Below are 21703 nucleotides of genomic sequence, written 5' to 3'. Positions count from 1 at the left end.
GTTTTTTGTCCAAGATGGCTGTCGCATAAAAAACCCTGTCAGGAAATGTCTGGATGTAGAACTTTGTCAGGACATGTCTGGATGTAGAACTTTGTCAGGACATGGCTGAATGTAGAACTTTGTCAGGACATGGCTGAATGTAGAACTTTGTCAGGACATGGCTGAATGTAGAACTTTGTCAGGACATTGTCTGGATGTAGAACTTTGTCAGGACATGGCTGAATGTAGAACTTTGTCAGGACATGTCTGGATGTAGAACTTTGTCAGGACATGGCTGAATGTAGAACTTTGTCAGGACATGTCTGGATGTAGAACTTTGTCAGGACATGGCTGAATGTAGAACTTTGTCAGGACATGTCTGGATGTAGAACTTTGTCAGGACATGGCTGAATGTAGAACTTTGTCAGGACATGTCTGGATGTAGAACTTTGTCAGGACATGGCTGAATGTAGAACTTTGTCAGGACATGTCTGGATGTAGAACTTTTTCAGGACATGGCTGAATGTAGAACTTTGTCAGGACATGTCTGGATGTAGAACTTTGTCAGGAAATGGCTGTATGTAGAACTTTGAGCTATAGGTTCTCCCTCTCAGACACTGCTGTATTACCTGTGATGTGTAGTACAGAAGTAAACGAGACGCTTCGATGCTGTTTAAGACATGTTCTGGCGAGTGAACAAGCACAGACGCTCTCAGCTACAATGCACGTTTTGTTCGCTTTGTGTGTTTATAGAACGTGGAACAGACTCTACTTTTTTCCTTTCCTCACTCAATAGTGCACCATAAGGTCTGCGCATGAGAACGTTTTTCTGAGCGGGTCCCGGGCGGATTTAGAACACAAAGGCAGTGCAGGGGGCTTATCGCAGAGGAAAGTCAACCGCTCCTAAGTGCCGATGTCCGATAAGGGACGGGGAGGCTGAGCCGTGTCCACAAAGGACGTTTTTGTTGCTCTTACCAAAGTACACCTTTATCCTCAGGACGAGAGCAGCCTTTCCTCTGGCACTAATCCCCCCGTCTATACATCGGATCTGCTGAGTGGATGTGAGAGACCTCTGTTTCCTCTGGTCTTACCTTCAAATGTGTGATGTGTAGGAGTGGGAAGCGAAAACGGGAATGTCAGAGTGAGGTTAGGTGTGTACTGTTACATGGTTAGTGTGTCTCTACGTGTGGTAGTGTGTGTCATGGTGGGATAAAGTGTGTTTAGGGCTGTGTGTGGTTACTATTGCTGTTCTCCTCTAAACAAAGATTCAAGGCACTTTCAGAGCAGCAAAGATATGCACTTCACAATTTCCCTACACTTCATTATTCCCAACCCCTCAGTATTCCCTACACTTCATTATTCACAACTTCTCAGTATTCCATACACTTCATTATTCCCACCCCTCAGCATTCCATACACTTCATTATTCCCAACCCCTCAGTATTCCATACACTTCATTATTTTCAACCCCTCAGTATTCCATACACTTCATTATTTCCAACCCCTCAGTATTCCATACACTTCATTATTCCCAACCCCTCAGTATTCCATACACTTCATTATTCCCAACGCCTCAGTATTCCATACACTTTATTATTCTCAACCCCTCAGCATTCCATACACTTCATTATTCTTAACCCCTCAGTATTCCATACACTTCATTATTTTCAACCCCTCAGTATTCCATACACTTCATTATTTCCAACCCCTCAGTATTCCATACACTTCATTATTCCCAACCCCTCAGTATTCCATATACTTCATTATTCCCAACGCCTCAGTATTCCATACACTTTATTATTCTCAACCCCTCAGTATTCCATACACTTTATTATTCCCAACCCCTCAGTATTCTATACACTTAATTATTCCCAACACTTCAGTATTCCATACACTTCATTATTCTTAACCCCTCAGTATTCTATACACTTCATTATTCCCAATGCCTCAGTATTCCATACACTTTATTATTCTCAACCCCTCAGTATTCTATACACTTTATTATTCTCAACCCCTCAGTATTCCATACACTTTATTATTCTCAACCCCTCAGTATTCTATACACTTTATTATTCTCAACCCCTCAGTATTCTATACACTTCATTATTCTCAACTCCCCAGTATTCCATACACTTCATTATTCCCTACCTCTCAGTATTCCATACACTCCATTATTCCCAACACCTCAGTATTAAATACACTTCATTATTCAAAACACCTCAGTATTCCATACACTTCATTATTCTCAACCCCTCAGTATTCCATACAATTTATTATTCTCAACCCCTCAGTATTCCATACACTTCATTATTCCCTGACCCCTACTATTCCCTACACATCAGCATTCCATACCCCTCAGTATTCCATACATTTAGTTCACCATTATTTCTGATGACCAATCATTCATTACCATGATCAGAAGGTCATGAGATCAAATCCCAGCGCCACCAACTTTCCACTGTTGGGTCCTCCAGCAAGGCCCATCTTGCTTGTATGAAGAAGATCATTGTTAGCCTGGTCTGGAAGGCAAAATACTGTAATACATTTTCATATCATGACCCTCAAGGAACACACATAAAACCTAATCAGACTGTTTCTATTACAGCTGAGGTTAAGCAGACAACCAGATACTGAAAGGAGGTATTTGAAGGCCACGTCAGCTCTGACAGTGTTTATCTCCTTATCTCCGTAGGCTTGTGTTATGGCTAGAAATGTACGCAGAACTTTCAGTAATAACAACAATAAATCAGAATTGCACAGGGTCCAGTGAGATAAGAATCACAAATAAAGGCAGAATTATAGGAAAGCATGTGGATGTTTGGTGATGTTTTATTGCCGTACAATCATTCATTTTCCAGTTAAAACATTAAATATATATAAAATGAATGCAATATTCTATTAATATAACATCAAAGCAAAACCTGAGACAAAACAAATTATAAAACAGGATACCCATGTAAAAACATCAACATAAAAAATCCTGGATTCTGTTCGTATGCATCAGGTTCAAATGTTAAATTAATAATCATATGGATTGTGTTAAGTTCCTTGTTTTAATTTGATGCACTGGCATATCAAATAATGTGCAGTTTGCGTCATATTTTATGAACAATACTCAGTATAGTTCATCATTTTATACAAATATGTTTCAGTCCTCAGGATAAACAGTGGGTCTGGTGATGCTCTGGGGGATTTAAAAGAGACAATGATTTACAATACATTTTCTATGTAACATATTGTAGTTACATCAAACTCTCGATGAGTGCTACAGTACTTCTTTCCCAAGATGATACCAAACAAATAAAATGCTAAAAGCTCTTAATTCATATTAGAACTATATAAAACTGAGACATGTTTGAGTTCTCTTTGTCATTGCTCAGTTCTTTTTGCATTCATCTTAAGCGCCGGTTGAGTTCTGTTTGAAGTCCTGTTTGAATTTTGTTTAAGTGTTAGTTGAGTCTTGTTTGATTTCTGGTTGAGTCATATAAGAGTCTGGGTAAGGTCTGATTGAGTCCTGTATGAGTCTGGTTAAGGTCTGGTTGAGTCATATTTAAAACCCCATTTGAGATTTGTTAAAGTCTTATTTGAGTCCTGTATGAATCTTGTTTGAGTTCTGGTTGAGTCCTTTACGAGTCTGGTTAAGGTCTGATTAAGTCCTATATGAGTCTGGTTAATGTCAGATTGAGTCCTGTATGAGTCTGGTTAAGGTCTGTTTGAGTCCTGTATGAGTCTGGTTAAGGTCTGTTTGAGTCCTGTATGAGTCTGGTTAAGGTCTGATTGAGTCCTGTATGAGTCTGGTTAAGGTCTGATTGAGTCCTGTATGAGTCTGGTTAAGGTCTGATTGAGTCCTGTATGAGTCTGGTTAAGGTCTGTTTGAGTCCTGTATGAGTCTGGTTAAGGTCTGTTTGAGTCCTGTATGAGTCTGGTTAAGGTCTGATTGAGTCCTGTATGAGTCTGGTTAAGGTCTGATTGAGTCCTGTATGAGTCTGGTTGAGGTCTGATTGAATCCTGTATGAGTCATGTTTGAGTTCTGCCAGTATGAAGCACATCTCTTTCTCACAATTTATATTTGAGCTTCCCCGTCTCACTGATCAAACAGATGTGCTGCAGAAAGAAAAAGAGAAGAAACATTTCACCATATTTTCTAGAATATAACAGCAGCTCTGAAAGCAGAGAAGGTGATCATCACAGTTTATTTAATGCATTCGCCTTAAATATACAAATGTTTCTATAGTAGCAGTGCTAGAAAAGCAAAGAGAAGAAAAGAAAAGATTTGGGGAAGAAGGAAAGTAGGGAATGTTGGGGGGTTTGGGGAAGAAGAAAAGTAGGGAATGTTGGGCAGTTAAAGAAGAAGGAAAATTGGGAATGTTGGGGATTTGGGGAAGAATGAAAGTAGGGAATGTTGGGCAGTTAAAGAAGAAGGAAAATTGGGAATGTTGGGGATTTGGGGAAGAAGGAAAGTAGGGAATGTTGGGGAGTTGAGAAAAAAGGAAAGCAGGGAATGTTGGGAAGTTAAAGAAGAAGAAATGTAGGGAATGTTGGGGAGTTGAGCAAGAAGGAAAGCAGGGAATGTTAGGGAGTTAGAGAAGAAGGAAAGGTGGTGCTTTGTCACATGTACGTTACAGAACAGTGACAGCTGGGGTCAGAAAACAGGGTCAGCCATGATACAATGCCCCTGAAGCACAAAGGATTAGGTCAAATTAAGAAAGAAGGAAAAAAGGAAATACTTGGAGATTTAAGGAAGAAGAAGACTAGGAAATGCCTAGATGAAAAGACTGAAAAATGACTGTGAGATAAGAGAAAAAGATATTATAGGATGCTGCAGAGTCTGGGAAGAAAAAGAAAGAGAACAATAAAAAAATACTTGGAGCTAGGGAGAAATAAAACTAAGCGACTGAAAGGTAGGGAAGAAGGAAAGTAAGAACTGCCTGAAAAACTAAAGAAAATAGAAACGAAAAACCAGTAAACCAGGAAGCTAATTTGCTCTTAGGTTCCAGGGGTGGAGTTTTACACCTGGACATCTTTTCATCTGAAACCTTCAACCAGGTCATTACATAATTGCAGTGATGTGTGCTCTGAGCTCATCATGCTAATATGTTTGGAGTAACCAGATATGTGGGAATTTGCCTATGGAAAGCAGGGTGGGTATGGAGTGGAGTGGAGCTTTCCTGCCTTTCTCTAGAGTTCATGCAGAGGACTCACGTTCAGGTCTCGGAAGTATTCGTTGTAGTCCAGAGCGTAACCAACCACGAATCGATTAGGAATGACGAATCCGACATCTGCAAAGATGCATAAGAAGTAAAGAAGAGGAGGTTCAACTGTTCAGAAAGAACTTTTAAATCACATTTCCATGATTTGGGAATTTGCAAAGTCACCTAGATGACCTCCATATGACGTAAAATGAACTGCTTCCACAAACAAATTCCTTTCCTTGCCCCCATGCCTGTCTTGCAAATCAGTCGTTTGGCCTATTTTCCCACTAGGCAAATTGTATTCATGTTTGTTCTGACCACTCCTTTACGCTTTACCTCGTATCAGCAGTGGTCTCGGAGGAGACGTGAATGAATGAGCGAAGAAATACTCGGCATGGGTGGAAAGGGAAATGTTAAGCGCTAGCCGAGGATTAGCCTGTAGCATTTCTTTAGCGCATTGTGGGAAATCCATCTCCTGATACTTCCTGTTAGTTTACATGTTTCCAAAAGTATTGGGACACCCTATGCGGTTCTTCCTTGAACTGTTAGCACAATGTTGGAGGCACACCATTTCTACAGGATGGAAGATCTCCCGCTGTTCACCTCCAAGCCTCCAACCTTTGGGATGCATGAACACTTATGGCACCCCAGGCCTTCTCACCTCAACTACATCAGTAGGCTTTACTAACGTCCTGGTTGCTCAATGAGCACCAATCTCCACAAAATCTGGTGGAACATCTTCTCAGAAGAGGAAATGGAGAATACATTTGGAATGGGATGTTTAAAAAGAAGACCAATTTTATGGTCAATCTTATACATATTTTGATAATTTTGTCCCTTCTGGAAGTTTCTGTGGTGTCCATTTTTAACTATCTGTGGGTTTTACCTTTTATGGACTTTTGTGGGCGTATCCAAATATACATTATTGGGAATTTTGCTTTATTTCCATCTGATTGCTGTTGCCATAAAAACATCATTAACGATCAGATTTATAGCAGAAAGAGTATAGTCTATATCATTTTCTCCTGCATTGCGTCAATTATTATGTTTCTGTTCGTTTTTATTTTACACTCATGTGGATGTGGTTAGACTCGGAGAAAACTCACAATCTGGAAGTATTGTGGCACTGCTGGGAATCCGCTTTACCAACAAGCTGAAGAAACACACACACACACACACACACACACACACACACACACACACACACACACACACACACACACACACACACAGAACAACACATTATTCTTCCTTGCTAGACTTTGCCAGCCAAAAATATTAAACCATGTGAGAAAAACTAAAGAGGGCAGAATGTAGAAAAAAAAAGTCCAAAAAATTATATTACTCAATGTTACCCAGACCTTAGTAGCTTATTGTTGCTCAGTGCAAGAACTAAATTATAATAAAACACATTTTCTGAAAGGGTGCCAATGATTTTGGATTCGGTTCTACAAGCGATTACCCCAGAGATTACCCAGTTTCCCTCAGCATTACGGTGTCCATTAAACTGACAGAATGATCAGAGAAACATATTGTGTGGTTGATTTCTCACCCGGCCACTTTGACCCTCTTGGGCTGGAAGTTCTGCACATGCTGCAGGAGCATCTTCATTGTCTTCCCCGTGTCCACGATCGCCTTCAGAGTGAGGGCACTATTAGTTTATATACTACTTGTACAAGAGGACAAGTGTGCGGTGTGTAGGTTAGTTACAGATAAGGTTCTGGGTTAAAGATCACAAGGTTGGGCGGTTCAATCCCGAACTCCAGCACTACTAAGCTGCCATTGTTGGGCTCTTGAGCAAGGCCCTTAACCCTCTTTGCTCTAGAGGTGCTCTATCAAGGCTGACCCTCTGCTCTGACCCCAGCTTTCTGCCAAGCTGGGATACTTGAGAACTTAGAGGAGATGGTGGTTAAAACACTGGGCTTCTGATGCTGCCACTGCTGCCACTGTTGGGCCCTTGATCAAGGGCCCTTCACCCCCTCTGCCCCAGGGGTTCTGTATCATGGCTAACCCTGTGCTCTGATTCCAGGTTTCTACCAAGCTGGGGTTTGATTTGTTGGGGTTCGAGCCTCAGTACGGCCAAGAAGCCACAGTTGGGCCCTTGAGCAAGGCCCCAAATCCTAATCTATAAGTCTTCGACAGCTACCGATTGGGTGAATCAGTATTTGGCGTATACGAGCTGCAAGGACCCCAGCTCACTACACCCTAGGGCACTGCTGGTTCGGCTACACATCCATTAGCTCAAGCCAACAAACAATTTTCTCACCAATCGCATTGATTAGTTACTATGGCAACCAGTAGTAGGAACGCCTTTGTAGCACAGCGTCGAGTGTGAACGGAGCGTACGATGTACAGAACACTTTGTATTGTAAGATATGTGTAGAGATATGGAGAGTGAAAGAGGGATTTATAAAGGCTGTACAATGGAAATTGTGCACACCACAGTCACCTTGGTTGCCAAATAAAGGCTAAAATTAGTTTAAAAAAATGTTTTTTATTGATATCATTCTTATAATGTTTTTTTTTCTGTTAATTTTTTGAGCTAGTTTTAGAAATTTCATGAATATTGTGTGGATTTTGAGATTCAGATTTTTGCTCAAAAAAATGTTGCTGAAACCTGGCAACCACGGTTACTGACGTTACAGACAGTTGATCAAAAGTGGGGTGTGACAGCTGCTCCACTGCTTTCGTCTGATGATATGTCTTAATTAATACTGTGACTACACACACACACACACACACACACACACACACACACACACACACACACACACACACACACACACACACACACAGGACGTAGTTGATCATGTGGTCTCTTACCTCCACAATCAGGACATTCTGGTTTACATGTTGAAAGAATAAGAAGAATGAGGAGGATTAGAAGATCTGCATAAAGAAATGTGGGATTGTTCACATCGGACTGCAGTTTTCCAGCATGTGGTTCTTCCTCAAACTTTTACCTCAAACTTGGAAGCACACAATTGTACCCCTGTGCAAAAAAACAGCTCCACGAAGATCTGTTTCCATGGGTTGGAGTGGAAGATCTTCTGCTATAGAGCTCCAACTCTATTGAGGATGAACGTGAACACTGACTGCACCCCAGACCTCCTCACCTCCATCAGTACCTGACTGCACTAATACCCTTATAGCTGAATATATCTCCAAACATGTCCACAACATCTAGTGGAACATCTTCCCAGAAGAGTGGAGCTTATTACAGGAGCAAATAAAGTGTGGAAAGAGATGTTGGAAAAACACACACTAATCTGTGTGTGTGTGTGTGTGTGTGTGTGTGTGTGTGTGTGTGTGTGTGTGTGTGTGTGTGTGTGTGTGTGTGTGTGCATTCATTATATCAGATATATCAAGCCAGATTCCCTGATTAAAAAGGGAATAGATGGAGTGCGAGGAAAAAGTGGAAGAGAGAGAAAATACAGTAGATGAGTTTATCCTTTCTTTCTTTCTTTCTTTCTTTCTTTCTTTCTTTCTTTCTTTCTTTCTTTCTTTCTTTCTTTCTTTTTTTCTTTCTTACTTTTTTTCTTTCTTTCTTGACAATTTCTTTCTTTCTTTCTTTCTTTCTTTCTTTCTTTCTTTCTTTCTTTCTTTCTTTCTTTCTTTCTTTCTTTCTTTCTTTCTTTCTAGACAATTTCCCTCTTTCTTTCCTTCTTTTTTCTTTCTTTCTTTCTTTCTTTCTTTCTTTCTTTCTTTCTTTCTTTCTTTCTTTCTTTCTTTCTTTCTTTCTTTCTTTCTTTCTTTCTTTCTTTCTTTGTAGATTTTGCATCACATCTCTCGACTCTCGACGCTCCCCATCATACTGTCCCTTCTTCCTTACTGAACAGAAAGAAATCCCCTCCATCTGTTTCAGCGTCCGAGACCAAGCCGAGACTAAATACAGTCCAGGCTCGAGTGAACAGCAAACAACACGTGCACGTGTTTACTAAAACTGAATCACATGCACTGAACGCTTTCGAAACGAACCTTGACAAGAAAATAAAAGATGAAAACAGGGGGGCAATGAGGTTGCCACAGTTACATTCCAGCTGTGTTTATCATATGCTAAGAACCAGATCAGGGATTTCTTTAGCTCTAAACTGAGCTCTTAAACACATCAAACCAGCTTCACCTCTGACTTCAGCTCTGACACGTGAGACTCCTTCCATAAATATTCAACAGACGTCTCTATTATGTGGTGCGTCTGCTGTACACGTCTCTGTGAACTAACTGTTGCTATAGAAAATGTATCAGAAGGATGATATAAACCTGCGCTATTGTCAGAGTTGTATCTTCTGACACATTTGAAGGACTTCTTTTGACCTTGAGAGAGGGGCTAATTGGAGACGTTATTAAATTAGTCCAGTTCGATTCCTGTGTGGGACATTCGGGTGGGTTTTAAATTAGAAGGTCATGGGTTTGAGCCCCTGTCTGTCAAGGTCAGGGTTTAAATTAGGGTTGAGAGGCAGGAAGTTTTCACAGTCTGCTACAGGGAGGTGTGTGAACCCAAAAGCAAAGAGAAACCAATATATGTTGGAAAATCCAAACGTCCAAAAAAAGGTAGACATTTTTCCAAAAAATCAAACTTAAGTTGCCAAATGCCAAATATGTAAAGAAAAGTTTTTTACTGTACTTTAATGCATATATGACAAAGTGTTTTTGTATAAAGCTGTAAGGAACCTATTGGAGCTCTTCTCTGAAGGTGCTCCACTTCCTGGTGAAGTATTTTAACCACTGTTATTTTCCTTATAATTCACTTTTATCACAAGATTCTTTACTTAATCACCTCCGTTTATGTGAAAAGACTCGAATGTGACTCTCAGCACACTGATCTATTAATAGAATGATATTAATGACTCAAACACTGATTGATTTCTATTACAATGATCATGAACCCAAAACCTTTTCAAATACTTTGTGTAAACGAGTTCACGTGTGTTGTGGTGAGTTCGAGTGTGGAGTTTCTTCATCATTTGTTCCTCTCTAAATGTTCTGCTTGATGTTGAACTGATGCTGAACTGCATGTTGGTGATCAGTAGATTCACCAAGCGCCAATCGGAACGGGTTTAAAACAGAGCAAACGCTCGATCCTGATTAGTGACTCGCTGTGTGTCATGAATAAAAAGGAACGACTGATTTCAAATATTTGACTTTGAAATGTAGTGAAGTTACAGTTACAGTCGCCTGAAATGGAAATACTTCAGTAAACAACAGATACATAAAGAAACTACTTAAGTACAGTAACGAATTACATTTACTTCCTTACAGACCACCACTGCAGTAAACTACATAGTAGTAAAGATCTATTGTGTGTGTGTGTGTGTGTGTGTGTGTGTGTGTGTGTGTGTGTGTGTGTGTGGTAGTAAACATTAATTGCTGTGCTTGTGCTACACATGACTTCAACATCGAAATGTCAGATTGCGATCGAATATCAAAAAAGCGAAGGAAGTTCATAAACAGTTCAAGATCGCAGTTTCACAAAGGCGGTTGTTGTGAAAGCGGCGTCCGATCTTTTGGCTTCGCTGAATTTCTACGCAGATGTTGGGAGGACAAATTAAACCCAGTATCGAACTTAAACAACAACAGATCGGATCTGGGGTTTCGGGGGCAGGGTGGGGGGGCTCGGAATATGTCTGACGTTTTGAGGTTCTGCCACTTTGAGGTTTGTATGAATTTGTCCGTTTGTGGTTTTTCTCGTCTAGCTGTTTTCCCTCCAGCCGTCTGCAGCGTCTTGGTTTACATACAAGATCAGAGGATGACGACGGACTCGTTCTATTCTCCGGACCTCTCCGTAACGGCACGCTTTTGATGTGGGCATGTTCCACAAACGAGGGCAGGACTGACGGTCATGGTTTCTCAGAGCTCACTTTGTGCTGACGCGGTGTAAAAAGATAACCGTGTTGGGTTTTGTGAAGGTAGTCACCAAGATCAGGGCCAGCTGAAAGAAATTTGAAAAGGTATGTGTTTTGGAGCACTGATGCCCTCCTTGATAGGAATGCTTTTTACCCCCCCCAGCTAGTGCATTTAAAACTGATTCAATCGAAACTAAGTAGATGGAAGAAAGGCTTGTAGACACATGAAAAAAAGATTGGTATATGCTTCTTTCTGAACATCCCATTCCACATTGCTGCTATAAGAACCTCCACTCAGAAGATGTTCCTCTGGATCTTGTGGAAATGTGTGCTTATTCAGGGTTTTAGTAATGTCAGCTTTCACAGTCATCCCAAAAGGGTTGGAGCTCTATAGAAGGAGATCTTTCACTCCAACCCATGGTATCTTCATGGAGCTGGCTTTGTGCACAGGAGCATTGTCACACTGGAACAGGTTTGGGTCTCAAGTAAAGCCAGAAATCTATTCAAACTAAAGAAGAACCATAAATGTCACAGCATTCAATGCAACTTTGTGTTTCTCACTTTTAACAACAGGAATTTGTGGCACAATCTGGTGTTACGGAATCCAGATGTGGATTCAGCTCATTAATGAACACGTGGTGGGAAAACGTCCTGAGAATTTATGAAAAAAAAGAAACCAGGAAAGGAACCAGGGTCAGAAGGGAAGCTATTTGTCATTTTAAAAAAAGGAAACGAACCGTATGGGTTTAATATCAACCATACATGTCCTCAAAGTGACCTGAATGTGTTCTCATAATGCTACTTTATTGTTTCTCTGGTGGAACTCAAGCTCAATCGAATAGAGATGTTCGAAATTCTCCACGATTTTTCTCTACTTGTGTTGGAAGCAGGAAAAATGGGCAAGCGTTAAGACTCCTGGGTCGGGGTATCCCGATATGCTCGAATTAGTACCTACCAAAAGTGCTTCAAGGTAGAACAAGCAAAAAGTTCACCACCCTGTGAGCATCAGAACTGGAACATGGACCAGTAGAACAATACTATAGAAATGAAATCTTGGAGATATTTTAGAGTAGTTATCCAGCACTGCCTTAATCCTCCTTGGCATAGAATTCACCAGAGCTGCACAGGTTGTTGCAGGGATCCTCTTCCACCCCTCCATAATGACATCACAGAGCTGCTGGATGTTAGACACATGAGGAGGTCCCACAGGTGCTCAATAGGGTTCAGGTCTGGTTACATACTTGGCCACTCCATCAGCTTCAGCTTCTTCAGCAAGGCAGTTGTAATCTTGGTGGCGTGTTTGGAGTCGTTATTATGTTGGAAAGCTGCCGTTCGGCCCAGTTCCTGAAGGGAGTACATCTTGTTTCACTTTAGAATGTCATAGTACACCAGTACAGAATGACACAGTTCTTGGTTCTCCTCACCAGGGCGTCGCCACACATGCTGGACACCATCTGAGCCAAACACGTTTATCTTAGTCTCATCAGACTACAGGACATGGTTCCAGTAATTCATGCTCTTGGACAGGTTGTCTTCAGAAAACTGAAGGTTCCTTTTGGGACGACGGCCTGCAAACTGTCTTGTTGCAGTGTGCGGCAGAAAAACTAGTTCATGCTTTTGTTACATCTGGATTAGACCACTGTAACGCTGTACTGTCTGGGTGTGCAAATAAGGGCATAAATAAGCTTCAGCATCAGCAGCAAGAGTCCTCACTAGATCTAAAAAATATGATCACATCACCCCTGTATTAATCATCTACACTGCTCCCAATCAAATCTCGCATTGATTATAAAATACCACTACTGACGTATAAAGCACTTAACGGTCTCGCACGGCAGTATCTGAGTGAACTTCTGTACCAGTATGATCCTCCACGCCTACTTAGATCAGAAGGTGCAGGCTATCTGTTGGTTCCTCAAATAATGAAGACTACAGCGGGGGGCAGATCTGGAGGGATCATGGATATGGAGTGTTTGGTGAACTGGAATATTTGTATGCTGTCATCCCCTCACTCTCACACGTTCACTCAGGTTTGTTGATGGTGGTTATGGTGGGTCGTCTCTTATCCCAGAGATCCCTCATGTTGGTGTTACCTTCTGGTTTTTCCTTTTAGCTCTGCTGCCATAGCGAGTCTTGCCGGAGTTTAAAAAGCACATTGACATTAACTTTCATACAACAATAAGGAGACTTAATAATCCATATCCTTCTCTTCCGGTCACCCCCTCCTCGTCCATATTTGTGAAGAGAAACAATTCTAATTCTCGAATCCTCAGAGACTCTTTATCATGACGTCCATGTTGAACATCCAGTGGTCTGTATATGAGAATTGGACTCAAGGCACACAAATTTTTGTGAGATACTGTATATAACAGAAGATCTTTCACACACATCTAACCCATGGAAAGCAGATCTTTATGAAGCTGGCTTTGTGCACATGGTTTGTATTGTGATGCTGGAACAGGTTTGGGTCTCCTAGTTCAGATTCTAGCATCCACAGAGGTCTTACTTATTTTGTAGGAACAGTTTGGAGAAGAACCTGATATTTGTGGAACATGTCAGGTGTTCCAATATTGTCGTTTTTGAAATTTATCTTTGAGCTACAGTTGTTAGGCTTCTGAGAGAGAACCATCTTAAACCAGAGAGAGTGTCCTGCTCTTACTTTTCCTTTCAGCATGGAGAGATCTTCAGGGCCGATGATTTGCAGGTCTTCAGTGGAGCGATCGTTCTGTCGTCATCACAAACACACAGACGAAAGTTTTATTCCTCTTATACCAGTTAAGTGTTCTTAGACCTTCTTAAGATTTTTTAGGTGTTCTAAAGAGGTCATGGGGATTTTATTTGATGTTCTAAATGAGTTTCTGAATGCATTCTTTGATGTTCTAAAGCTTTTAAAGGTTCAAAGTGCATACTTCAAAGTCCAAAATATGTTCTTCAAGCTATTAAAAAAATTCTTAGACCTTTAAAAGCCATCATTTGAGATCATAAAATGTTATTTGGGGTTCTAAATGGTGTCCTTAGAAGTTCAAAAGGCATTTTCGAGGTTCTAAAGATGTTTTTAGAGGAATTAAAGATGGTTCAAAAGGTGTTCCTTATGATTCAAAAAATGTTCTTTGTGGTTCTGAAGGTGTTTCCGAGGTTCTTAAGACATCCACGGTGGCCCTTAAGATGTTCTTAAAGGTTCTAAAGATGTTTTTAGACATTTTAAAAAGACAAGGTTCTAAAGATGTTTATAGAAGGTCTTAAGAAATTCTTAAGTCTGACTGAATGTCTGTTTCCTCAGAGGTCATTTGGACAGTTAAGTGTTCTAAGACATTCAAAAGATGTTCTTAGATGTTTTAAAGAGGCCTTTGGAGGTTTTTATGCTTTTCCGTAGTCACTCTTAGAGGTTCTAAGAACGTTTTAGAGGTTCAAAAGGCGTTCTTTGAAGCTCTAAAAATTAAAGATTTCTCTAGAGGGTGAGTTTTAAAAGGTGTACATTGAGATTCTTAAAATGTTCTTTGTTGTTCTAAACATCTTTTTAAAGGTTCAAAAGGGCATTATTTGCGGTTCCAAAAATGTTCTTAAGATGTTCTTAGAGGTCCAAAATGTGTTTTAGAAGTTCTGAAGACATTCTCAGAGCAGCTCTCAAGATTTCCTTAAAGGTTCAATGGATATATCTTGTTCATAGACATTTAAAAGACATTGCTAAAGGATCTGATGATGTTCTCAGAAGTTCTAAAAACATTTTGGAAGTTTCTGAATCCTTTAAAGAAGTTACACTGACTACCTTTTTTAATGCGATTGTACATAGCATGCTTTTACTTCTCTAATGGTGTGTGAGCATACGTGTGTGTGTGTGTGTGTGTGTGTGTGTGTGTGTGTGTGTGTGTGTGTGTGTGTGTGTGTTTCCCATTGGACTCGTGTTTAATCCCCAGTTTTTATCCCCAGTTCTCAATTCTCTGGGCAGGAATAATACAACAGCACCATCACTTGGAGGAAAACAAGTGAAGCACAAACACAAGTCTCCATAAACTCTACACTTACAGACTTTTCCTGAACTATTTTCCATAGTTTGTGTTTTAGTTAGTGGCTTTTAATTCACTTTTTTCTCTATTTGTTTTGTTTTATTTAAGTGTAAATCTACAGGTTCTATTATACAATTGCGATTCTTATTTATTAATTTGTTTGTTTGTGTGTGTTTTTTTAATTGTATTATACAATGCCAATATTTTCTCTTGTATTATTTATTTGTTTGTTTGTTTGTTTATCAGATTAATCTTATGTTTTGTTTCTTTTAAAAATTATTTAAAAATAAATAAATCTGTATATACACATATAAAACAAACAAAACAAAATATCAATCTGATTAACAAACAAACAAACAAATCAATAACACAGGAGAAAAAAAGTGACATTGTATAATACAATAATAAAAATAGAAAATTCATAAATAAGAATCACAATTCTTATTTATTACTTTGTTTGTTTGTGTGTTTGTTTGTTTGTTTTTGTTTTTTTTATTGTACAAAACAGTGCACTCTTTGTGTCGGTCCTAAGTCTGGACAAATGGGGAGGGTTTTGCCAAATCAAATTTACGAATCATGGATCAGTATTTCATAGCGGATCAGTCGAGGCCGGGGATACCAACGACCACCACAGGTATCGTTGGCAAACAGGGTACCGGTGGAAATTGTGCTACTGTTGGCCGAAGGAGCAGAAGGAGAGAAGGAAGACATCTACCGAGACGTCAGAGCAGGAAAAGGAGAAGTGTAGGAGAGTGGAGGTTCGGGTTGGTACTTTAAATGTTGGTACTATGACTGGTAAAGGGAGAGAGGAAGCTGATATGATGGAGAGAAGAAAGGTATATATGTTGTGTGTTTAGGAGACCAAGTGGAAAGGGAGTAAGGCCAGGAACATTGGAGGTGTTTAAACTGTTCTATCATGGTGTGGATGGAAAGAGAAATGTGTAGGGGTGATTCTGAAGGAAGAGTACAGTAAGAGTGTAGTGGAGGTAAAGAGAGTTTCTGATAGGGTGATGAAGGTGAAGCTGGAAGCTGAAGACTGTAATAGGCATGTAGGTGAAGGGAACAGAGGTGATGAGGAGGTGATGGTAGGTGTGGCCTTAAGGAGAGGAATGTGGAAGGGCAGATGGTTGTAGATTTTGCTAAAAGGATGGAAATGGCAGTGGTGAACACGTATTTTAAGAAGAAGGAGGATCATAGGGTGACGTATAAGAGTGGGGGAAGGTGCACACAGATGGACTATGTTCTATGCAGGAGATGCAACCTGAAGGAGATTGGAGACTGTAAGGTGTTGGCGGGGGACAGTGTAGCTAGACAGCCTCAGATGGTGGTCTGTAGGATGGTTTTGGAGGTAAAGAAGAAGAGGAGGAGAGTGAGGACTGAATGAAGAATAAGATGGTGGAAACTGAAGGAGGAAGACTGTAGTGTGAGGTTCAGGGAAGAGGTCAGACAGGGGCTTGGTGGTGGTGAAGAGGTGCCGGATGATTGGGAAACTACTGCAGGAGTGATGAGGGAGACAGCTAGAAAAGTACTTGGTGGGACATCTGGAAATATAAAAGGAAGCCTAAGAGTTATGGTGGTGGAATGAGGAAGTGCAGGAGAGCATAAAGAGAAAGAGGTTGGAGAAACAGAATTGGGATCGACAGAGTGATGAGAAAAGTAGGCAGGAGTACAAGGAGCTGCAGCAGCAGGTAAAGAGGGATGTGGTGAAAGCCAAGGAAAAGGCATATGAGGAGCTGTAGGAGAGGTTGGACACTAAGGATGGAGAAAAGGATTTGTACCAATTGGCCAGTCAGAGAGATCGAGCTGGGAAGGATGTGCTGCAAGTTAAGGATAATTAAGGATGGAGATGGAAATGTGTTGACTAGTGAGGAGAGTGTGTTGAGAAGATGGAGGGAGTATTTTAAGCAGCTAATAAACGAGGAAAATGAGCGAGAGAAGGTTGGATGATGTGAAGTGAGAGCAGAGATTAAGAGGATAAAGAGTGGAAAGTCAGTTGGACCAGATGACATACTGGTAGAGGTATGGAGATGTTTAGGAAAGATGAAAGTGGAGTTTTTAACCTGATTGTTTAACAAGATTCAGGAAGGTGAGAAGATGCCTGAGGAATGGAGAAGGAGTGTACTGGTACCAATCTTTAAGCATAAGGGAGATGTGCAGACCTGCAGTAACTACAGGGGAATTAAGTTGATCAGTCACACCATGAAGTTATGGGAAAGAGTAGTGGAAGCCAGGCTGAGAGAAGAGGTGACCATCTGTGAGCAACAGTATGGTTTCATGCTGAGGAAGAGCACCACAGATGCATTATTTGCTTTGAGGATGTTAATTGAGAAGTCAGCCCGCAAGAGATTGGCTAAAGACTGGTGTGTGAGAGAAGTATGTGAGGGTGGTGCAGGACATGTATAAGGACAGTGTGACAGCAGTGAAGTGTGCAGTAGGAACAACAGACTGGTTCAAGTGGAGGTTGGACTGCATCAAGGATCGATTCTGAGCCGTTTCCTGTTTGCAGTGGTGATGGCCAGGTTGAAGGATGAGGTCAGACAGGAGTCTCCATGGATGTTAGCAGATGATATTGTTATTTGTGGTGAGACTAGGGAGCAGGTTGAGAAGAGCCTGGAGAGGTGGAGATATGTGCTGGAGAGAAGGGGAATGAAAGTCAGTAGGAGTAAGACAGAGTACATGTGTGTGAATGAGAGGGAGGGCAGTGGAGTGATGCGGTTGCAGGGAGAAGAGGTGGAGAAGGTGGAGGAGTTCAGGTACCTGGGGTCAACAGTGCAAAGTAATGGAGAGTGTGTTAGAGAAGTGAAGAAAAGAGTGCAGGCAGGGTGGAGTGGGTGGAGAAGAGTGATAGCAGGAGTGATTTTTGATAGAAGAGTATCTGTGAGAATGAAAGGGAAAGTTTATAGGACTGTGGTGAGACCTGAGATGTTGTATGGATTAGAGACAGTGGCATTGAGTAAAAGACAGGAGGTGGAGCTGGAGGTAGCAGAGCTGAAGATGTTGAGGTTTTCGTTGGGAGTGACGACGATGGACAAGATAAGAAATGAGTTTATTAGAGGGACAGCGCATGTAGGACTTTTTGGAGACAAGGTGAGGGAGGTGAGATTGAGATGGTTTGAAAATGTGCAGAGGGGGGACATGGGGTATATCAGTAGGAGAATGAAGAGGATGGAGCCACCAGGAAGGAGGAAAAGAGGAAGACCAAGGAGGAGGTTTATGGATGTGGTGAGGGAAGACATGCAGGTAGTTGGGTTGAAAGAGGCAGATGTAGAGGACACGGATGAATGGAGACAGATGATCCGCTGTGGTGCCCCCTAATGGCAGAAGCCAAAAGAAGAAGAAGAAGAAGTTTGATTTACCTATTTATTTGCTTGTTTCCTGTTGAATTATTTTATATAAATCAAAATATCTTACATTTTTTTTATAAGTATTTACTTTATTCATTTTAGTTTTTGATGTATATGTTTATCAGTGGTTTGTTTGTTTCTTTGTTTGTTTTTTTGTTTTGGTCATTTATTTCTTAAATTTGTCCTTTTTTTGTATTGGTTTGTATCTTGGATTATGCGATGTAAATGTTTCCTCTTTTTTTGTGTTTCATTTATTCATTACTTCTCATTTGATAAGAACTGTTTCTTCTCTGTTTTTTTGTTTTATTAATGTTTGATTAAACTGGTTATATTCTAGAATTGTGATTTGTTTTATTGATTAACTGATGGATTTTCAACAAGTTTCTTGTTTCGCTTCCTGTTATGCCACAGCTCTTCATGCCCAGATGCCTTTATTATATTTGAGAGACATTACTGATATGTTGGTGTTTAAATAAACAGTACTGATGCACTGAAGTAACTAAAGGACGCCGAGTTCAGTTAGACGTGAGATATGATCGCTCATAGATCACATGACCCTAGTCCCAGTCCAGGTGTTGTTTGTGAGGGATTTGGGTCCTACCAGGTAGCTCCTGAGGCGGATGAACTCCATGCGCGTGGTGATTGGACGAACCGAGCTCCGGCTTTGTGCCTTGATGTAGTCCACCAGGTCAGCGCAGAACTTATAACCTCCTTTCAGAACACACAGAACCATCAGGTTCTCATGACCCATGTCCTCTAGGATGTCTCTGGCTAAACACTCGATCCTGAAACCCACACACACACACACATACACATGCAGGGTTATGTGGTCTAATCTCACACCATAAAACTCCAGAAGGAGGACATGTTGGAAAGCACTGACACTGAAGATTCTTTCCATCAATGTTAAATAAAATAACAGAAAACCTTGCAAAATTTCTGATATAAATTTGGTTCCTGAGAGGTTCTTTAGATAGTTCAGAGTTCTTTGAGTTTCGAATGATCATCTCAAAAGTTTACAATGTTTTTGGAGATTCTAAAGATGTTCTTATAGGTGCTAAACACATTTTTGAAGCTTTTAAATTCGTCCTTTTAGGTTCCTAAGATGTTCCCAGAGGGTTTAAATGTTTTCAAAAGGTTCCAAAGATGTTCTTAGACATTCTAAATATGTTCTCAGAGCTTAAAAGATGTTCCCAAAGGTTACAAAGATGTTCCTAAGATTTTCCCAAGTTGTTCTAAAGATTCCCAGTTTTCCCAAGTTGTTCTAAAAGTTCTCAGGGGGTGTTTAATGTGGTGAAGACATTCTGAGGGGTTGAAAACATGAATGGTTCTAAAGATGTTCTAAGAGCTTCTGAAGATGTTCTGCTGATGTTTTCAGAGGTTCATATTTTTTAAAAGGGATGTTTTTAAGACTTTTGAAAAATCTCCATACAGATTTAATGGTTATTATAGAAACAGTAACATACGCATAAACTGTAAATAAACAAGTGATCTGCAGCTGAACTGCTGTCACAGAAAACTAATCAACACCTTCAGACCAATCAGAATCCAGCATTCATCTGCGTTCGAGTGATGAAGAACGAAATTCAGCCTTACGCAATGTACATGAAACACAGTGTGTCAAAAAAACTTGTGTTAATCGGAGAATTGAACTAAACAGAACGAATGCTCGTTCACCTGTTCATGATGACGCCGTGTGGGATGTACACGCTCTCCACGTCTTCACTGTAATGCTCCGGATACGTGAACAGCTCTAATTTATAACCCGGCCAATCATCTGCTATCTGTAAAGTAAACACAGTCACAGCTAAAAAACATAATGACATGTCTGCTTCTACTCTCCTAAAACCACCTGCTTACAATTACTGTTGATGGATCCACTTAGGAACAATGGACAACTTAAAACCTAAAACATCTCAACATAAAAGGAACTATAATAATGGACATTTAAAATTTTCCAGAATTTTTTTCCCGGAATTTTCCATTCAGGTGAACTAGAAGACCCAAAGTAGTTCCAGTGAAACCCTGTACACACAGCAGTCTACATGAGGATCTGCTTTCCGTGTTGGATGTGTGTGGTTCTGCTATAGAGCTCCAACATTACTTAGGATGTATGTGAATGCTGACTGCACCCCAGGTCTCCTCACCTCAAAAACCTGACTTTACTAACGCCCGTGTGAGCACAAATCTCCATGAAATCTAGAGAAACATCTTCCCAAAAGGGTCTGGTAGCTCAAACTGTAAAATCCCCTGTCCTGAAACTTTACCTCTGCCTGCTGCTCTTATAGAGAAGTAATCAGCACCTCAAAACTAACACTTAAACTAACACTTTCCAGGTTTGCTTTGAGTTGTGGTCTGATTTATCTTCAGTTTGTAATCTAGTGAACTATTTTAGATTTATTCATTAATAGACTTAAAGCACTTTTGTACGTCTCTCTGGACACAGATGTCTGCTAATTGTTGCAAATGTAAATGCAATCAACACCTTCTGACCAATAAAAGAGTAGAATAGGAATGAGAAGCTCCTTAGTCACCTCCACAGCCTGGTCTTTCCGTCTGTCCTCCATGATGTGTCTGTTTCAAGGAAGATTCTGGTCCAGAATGAGAGACAACAGAGACACACAGGATCAAGCAGACGTCTCATCACTACATCCACGCTGCAGTAATTAAATGATTGGTGGTGTGTGATAGGCAAGGAGCATGTGGTTTTGTGTGTGTGTGTGTGTGTGTGTGTGTGTGTGTGTGTGTGTGTGTGTGTGTGTGTGTGTGTGTGTTTGAATGGATTAGTCAGAGGAACCATGTGTCATGCCCAAGTCATTATGTACAACAGAGAATAGACAAAGAAATGTAGTTTTTCACTGTGAACTTAACAGTTTACTATATATATATATATATAGAGAGAGAGAGAGATTGTAATAAATAGAAAGATATAGAATTAAAGATGTAGATAGAGATTTAGATATAGATAGAGAAACAAAGACAGACAGACAGACAGACAGACAGACAGACAGACAGACAGACAGGCAGAGAGGCAGACAGACAGACAAAGAGACAGAAAGAAGACAGACAGACTGACAAAGAGGCAGACAGACAGAGAGAGGGAGAGACAGACAAAGAGACAGAAAGAGAGACAGAAAGATAAACAGACAGACAAACAGAGAGAAAGAGAGAAAGACAGACAGGCAAACAGAGAGACAGACAGACAGACAGACAGAGAGATACAGACAGAGAGACAAACAGACAGACAGAGAGACAAAGATTAACAGACAGAGAGACAGAGATACAGACAGACAGAGAGACTGACAGAGAGACACAAAGACAAACAGACCGACAGACACACA

The 21703-nt window shown here is 40.6% G+C and overlaps 1 protein-coding gene across 1 annotated transcript; it reads right to left on the bottom strand.

Moving 5' to 3' along the window:
• Positions 1 to 2816: 2816 nt before the first annotated feature.
• prtfdc1a (phosphoribosyl transferase domain containing 1a) lies at positions 2817 to 21115 on the bottom strand. Its single transcript, XM_083549244.1, has 9 exons — positions 20897 to 21115; positions 20040 to 20146; positions 18964 to 19147; positions 13674 to 13739; positions 7995 to 8012; positions 6724 to 6806; positions 6278 to 6324; positions 5182 to 5258; positions 2817 to 4083 (listed from the first exon to the last, which is right to left on the bottom strand). The coding sequence occupies exons 1-9, from the start codon at positions 20927 to 20929 to the stop codon at positions 4036 to 4038; spliced, it is 663 nt and encodes a 220-aa protein (XP_083405370.1). The 5' UTR covers positions 20930 to 21115; the 3' UTR covers positions 2817 to 4035.
• Positions 21116 to 21703: the final 588 nt, after the last annotated feature.

Source organism: Silurus aristotelis (assembly GCF_946808225.1).
Source record: "Silurus aristotelis genome assembly, chromosome: 1".
NCBI classification, from domain to species: Eukaryota; Metazoa; Chordata; class Actinopteri; order Siluriformes; family Siluridae; genus Silurus; species Silurus aristotelis.
Note: the sequence above shows the minus strand (reverse complement) of the source record. Positions and strands in the feature narration are given on the sequence as shown.